The sequence below is a fragment of the Uloborus diversus genome, chromosome 3 (assembly GCF_026930045.1).
Source record: "Uloborus diversus isolate 005 chromosome 3, Udiv.v.3.1, whole genome shotgun sequence".
Classification (NCBI taxonomy): domain Eukaryota; kingdom Metazoa; phylum Arthropoda; class Arachnida; order Araneae; family Uloboridae; genus Uloborus; species Uloborus diversus.
Genome location: NC_072733.1, coordinates 154,577,178 through 154,583,177, shown reverse-complemented (window position 1 = coordinate 154,583,177; position 6,000 = coordinate 154,577,178). Strand labels below are relative to the sequence as shown.

Here is a 6,000-nt window from a genome sequence, read left to right as displayed (position 1 = left end):
GTAAAATGTCATGAACAATTTGGGGTTGCAACACTGTATGCTCGAACTTCTATGGCATCTGAAATTCCATGAGTTAAAAAATAGTGTACTTAATTTTTCAGCAAATAAAATGAGATTTATTTTTCTCAAAACATAAAATAAATATTCTGTTGTACAGTTAGATTCAATGCAATGCTGTCAAGAAAATCAAGATACATTAAACGAAAAAAAAAAATCAGCGTTATGAAAACGTAAGTTATAAAAACATTGCACACAAAGTAAGAAAAATCACTTTTGGCGCATATCACTAAGAATATCTTGTAACTCAAGAACACATTTGGGCAGTTTGAGCTTTGATAAGTTTTCCGATACATAAGTAAACAATTTTCTTTTTCACGAAACATTAGTTTTATAATTCTGTTACTAACATTTTTTGCTAAATAAATGCGTATAACGAATGGTTTAAAGTCTTTTTCTTTTTTTTTATCTGAAATAATGAAATGTATGAAAAAAATCACAGCTTTTAAAAACTGAGAATATATTTAAATTTAATTTAAGATGGTAACAATTCATTGCGCAAGCAAGATTCTCTCTAGTTTAACGGACCCTGTTCTCTTTTTCAATGATTTAGTTAAAATGACTGTCAAGTCCGTTGAAATGACTGAACCACCGGCTGTAAGAAGTGCTGTGAGGAGGACCGAAAGTAATTTGCCGTTTCCTTGGCAGTCTCATTTCCATTTCTACGAGTCCATCACGCGCATATTCATCCTCTGTCTCGTCGTCATCTTGATATCCTAGACGGAGTCTAGTTTCTTGAGCTCTAGATCGACATCTTCTTCTGTAAAAACAAAAGTTTTTCTTCTTAACTAGCAAATTCAAGTAAAATAAATTTTAAAAATAAGGAAATCGAAAGAAAGGTTTGGAAAGCTAAAAGAAATACATGTATATAACAAAAGGTGGCCTGAAACTAGAAAATGCTTCACGGCTTCTAATATTTACGATTGCAAATTAACTGTCTTATTTCTAAGATATATTTTTTTTTAATATTATTAAAGTAATATTACTTACTCATTACAAGCACTAAGTCGTGAATTTAGGATTAATTAGTCTCCGATTTTTCTTTTGTTTTTCGATGGTTCCTTTTAAGTAATTTGTTATTATTAAGAATGCAATATTTTATTTAGTGTCGCGTCTATCCGAGACAGATGAACCACCGCATAGGCACTCAGAGGGCGCAGTGGAACTTCCTAGCTCTTTCGCACGCGTTCACTTTTGATTGTTATTTTTCAAAAATTTATCGCAATTGAACACATGTATTTGTTTTTCTTTTTCGTAAATTGCCATCTATGTAGTAAACTAATCTATACTATTCCCACCAGATAGCGGCACCTGGACTATCTTCGATGCGAAACAGCATTTGGGATTTCTTTTTCCAAGCGTAAAAGCGAAACGAATACCCAAGGGATCTTTTACATGCCGTATAATTTCACAACATGAGAGCTGGCGATTTTCTGCATTTCGATAATCCACCGACTGGCCACTCGGAACGCGGTCAAAGCTCGGATTCAAAAGCAAATGAGGCCAACGCCTTACCACCACGCCACCCAGCCGATAGTATAAACCTTAAATATTTCTTAATAGCATGTATACAAATGTGTGACAATTTACAAAAAAGGAAATCAAAAATATGTGTTCCATTGCTCTAAATGTTTGAAAAATAACAATCAAAAGTGAACACTTGCAAAAGAGCTAAGAAGCTACTTTGTTCTTTGCAGCCTATTGGTACAAGACTTTATAGGCATTCTACATATTGAAGAATTAAGTGAGAATAACGATTGTATAAGAATCAAACCAATTTAATTGACTTTAAAGTGTTTTGTGTGGCGTCATTTATGTCAACATGTTGGGCAGTTTAAGGTTTTGGTCTAACTAAAGGCAAAACTGCGGAAGTAAATAAATCCTAAGAAGGGGCGGCATTACATCAAAGTTGACCGCCCCATTCCATTGATCTGCCTAAATTCAATGTAGCCAAGCTTTCCTCTTCTTCTCCTTACCATTTACATTTAATTTAAAGGGAGGTTACTATGCATTGCCGAATGGTGAAAAGGAACCGATAAGGTTCTTCCATGGCGAGGACCGCTCGCGGATAACAGAAAAGGCAGTGATTTTAAAAACTAGACTGTATGGGATCGAGGTTGAATTGGGTATTAAACCTTTTTTTTTTATGGTGTGTGTACGTTTCAGTGAAATGAAGTTCTTTTTATTTACTGCATTATGTATCCAATTTTAAAGCGGTTAAACTGAGCGTTAAACCTTAATGAAGCAAAATTATTTTTATTTTACTTTATTTATTTATTGTTTTTGCAATCATCTCGTTCTTATATCATCTTCACCAATGTCCATGTAAGTTTTGCATTTGATCTAACAATTTCTTCTTGTTGTGCTTGTTAGTTGCTCAAGTAGTTTAATTTGAAAATAAATGATGCAAGTAGTGAGAAATGGCGAATGCAGCGCACAAAATATCTCTCAAACCGTACGGTCGGAAGTATCTCTAGATGTAAATAATTCTCATATTGCCAGCATATGATCTGATCATTAGTTTTGATCATGTTTTTTTACACAAAAGGAGCATTCAAAAAATAATCATGATCGAACGCTCGTACTAACGTAAATTGAACGACTTTCTTTAACTCAAAAATAAACAAGTGAACGAATAAATAAATATAAATTAAAATTTAACCAAAAACGAGTTTAGACTTTTTTTCAGATAAAATAATGCCTTACCATAGGGAACAGAAAAACTCTCATGCTAGATAAGTCTAATCTTTTTCCTTTTATACTTGCGACGAAAGTGGATTTTTTAGAGTAAGAAAACTCAAGACTCTACAGAAAGAACGTATTAAGTAAATAGCGAAGAGAAATATAACAAAGTTAGAAAATATAAAATAAATCTGCAAAAATGCAAATTCCTTTTAAAACTTCCATTACCTAAACTGAAAATTGCATTCTGAGCAGGATTTGCGTTAATCCAGCATTTTCTTCCGGGTATTTAGGTCAGTGCCTTTTTATTTTTCTTCTCATCTTTTGTTTCTTTCTTTTTATTTTTCTAGTGAATATTTTTGTCTATGAAACGCCCACTTACTATATCTTAACCAGTAGAATTTAATAGGAAAAGGTCGTCAGCATTATAATGCATTTTCTCCATTCTATCAAATACATGTTTTTCTGTTTAAAAACTACACAAACACCGAATTTAGAAAATATGGTACTCCGGTTTAAACATTTTACGAAATTAAATCTCCTTTAAATAGGGGATGCATTTTTTAAAAATTCGATTTAAGGATAGTTTTCTCAACTAAATTCCTCATTTTTCTTACTTGTAAGAGCACAAAGTTGTCCTCTATCACTGTGTTTTAAACTACTTCACTTTTGATTGAAAATCAAGTATTTTTTCTTTTAGGGAGGAGGGATGCATTGATCCTGAATCCATAGGTAATGTACAACTGAGTACAAATATTTCGCTCGTTTGGAAGAATGGTGCCACAATACGAAATTTTTAATTTTCTTTCTTTTTTTTTCGCTTAAAGGCCTTCAAACGACGTTATCTTCTTTGGAAAATAATGACAGATTTTTTTTGTTCATCATATCAACCTTTGGAGAGCACAGCGAACCACTTTTCGTAATGCAAATTGCCTGAAAAGTTCAACTTCAAACGCTTCTCCTGTAAAATTTCATTTTTTCGTATTGTGGCACTCTTCTTCCAAATGAGCGATTTATGCTATTGAAATCTGTTCTCGTCTGTTTGTGTGTCCGTAACCCTATCTGATCCGGACTGGCAATGTCTATAGTGTTACCATTGGGGATACGGGGCATTCACGGAAGGCATTCTGCCCTGTCTCATCCCTCTAAACCTTAAGTTGCCGGAGATATGAATTGATAAAAACAGTCTGCAGGACATCCAGGGGAAAAAAGCATTAAAATCATCAATTGTCATCCGCAGGGGGTGAACGAGGGTTGGCGAGCAAGACGAGCAGGGGTGGAGTCCACTAGTAAGTATTAAAAATTGTATGGTTTCTTAGAGATGCGACAAAAATTAATTTTTCCGCGTTTAATCTTGTTCTAATTACCTAGTTCTTAGAAATCAGAAAACAACTTAAATATATCTATGACAAAATTACGCAGGAGAAATAAACAACTAAAAGACACTAATTAGTATAATACAAATTGAAATAAATTAAAAGGAGATAAAATATTGTATGAAAGGCAAAATAAAATTTAAAATATTTTTTATTCAAAAGGATTGATTCCATAGCGAGCTATCTAATCATGGAAATCATTCCAGTAACAAAAATAAACCTTAAAATAAAATGTAGTAAAATTATTTGAGAAAAAAAAATTTTTAATCTGATTTTTGGATCATCAGAACGTAAGGTAGAATTTCCTGAATCTAGCACCCAAAAAACTTCCTAAAGCTGACATCTTTCAATAAAACAAATATTTAAAACGTTTCCAGTTTTCTAAAATAATTTAGGATGAGTTCATTCTAAATTTAGAATAAGAAAGTTAATAATGCTTTAAATATTTGTTTTATTTAAAGATGTCAATTTAAGGAAATTTTTTGAGTGGTTTGGTTTAAAGCACTTTAACTTATACCCTACTTAAGTTCTCCTGACTAAGACAATATATTTATTTCTTCTCTGCGAGTATTTTTTAGTAGTTTGAGTAAATTAGAGTAGATCCTTCAGGGGGGAAATATACTTTTTGAATGTTTTACTTTTATATTTTCAGTAATTGGAGTAAATTAGAGTAGATCGTTTAGAGGGAAAATATTTTTCAATGTTTTACTTTTATGTTTCTGATACTTAATCATTTATTTATTTATTATTTATCAATAAATGTAATAAAGGACAGCTTAAAATTTTAAAGGCGTGGTGATGGGACACCACTTGAAGCTTACTTTAGCTAATAGCGGCCTCTCCTCTTCTCCTCTTATACAATTCCAAAAAAATATTCAGTACCGATATATTGATGAAATCACTAATACTTGTTTCTTTTTTTTTTTCAATTATCGAAACATATCTTTGAAGTCATCATTTTAAAAGAACTAACTTGGGTTAATTCCAGTCTATGCTCTCTTAGTTCAGTTCTTACGGATCAATTATCCGAAAAAAATGTTGACTTAACTGTTCTCACTTTGTCAATTTTTTTGACTCGGCGAAAAGACATTAGAGATATATTTTTGATTACAATAAGATTATTTTCAGAGGAAGGATTATTTTGCATCAATAAAATTCCCAATTTTCACGGCGCACTTAATTTTGCAATATAACATAGGGAACATTTTTCCTTATTTTAAAATTGATAAATCTTGCGGTTCAAATATTTCTAAAAAGATACAGTTTTAGAATAGCGCTTTTTTTTTTTTTTTTTTTTTTTTTTTGCAAAGAGTATCAATATTCGTACTTTAATTGACTTTTCTTGATCCATTGTTTTTAGAGGAACAAGCCGTTAAATTATGTATTTTAAATTTTGTTCAAGTATTGATTGAATCCAAATCGTAAAATTTTGTATAGCTTTCTAGTGTCTAAATAATTTTCTTTTGCACAACTAGCAGATCACTGGAGTAAGATTTTCATAAGAGTTTTGAATATGTTTTCTACACATCGCCTACCGGCGACCCTAGTGGCATACTAAAACATTTTTAATAAACGTTCTAACTTGAGATTTAAATTTTGAATTTATTGCTATTTCTTGCACTAAGTTAGCTCATATATATCTGGTGAGTAGTGGCGTATAAACTATGCAACCGATGTTGAAATATCATTTAAATTTAACCATTTAAACGAAAAATAGTCAAACATTTATCATACAGTATTCATTTAGACTACAAAATCAACAATTAAATTTATAACATCATAAATATTTCATTACAATTAAAAAAAAAAAAAACAGAAATATTAGTTTGAGGCATTTTCTTTCTAAATTAAGGGTCAATGATCCTCCCTGCTGCTCTCTTCAGGC

The 6,000-nt window shown here is 31.5% G+C and overlaps 1 protein-coding gene across 1 annotated transcript in view; it reads right to left on the bottom strand.

Moving 5' to 3' along the window:
• Positions 1 to 606: 606 nt before the first annotated feature.
• LOC129219002 (uncharacterized) overlaps positions 607 to 6,000 on the bottom strand; it is a 32,511-nt gene continuing 27,117 nt past the window's right edge. Inside the window, exon 6 of the mRNA XM_054853321.1 lies at positions 607 to 817. Coding sequence (XP_054709296.1) covers positions 607 to 817 — 211 coding nt within the window. The remainder of the gene's footprint in view (positions 818 to 6,000) is intronic.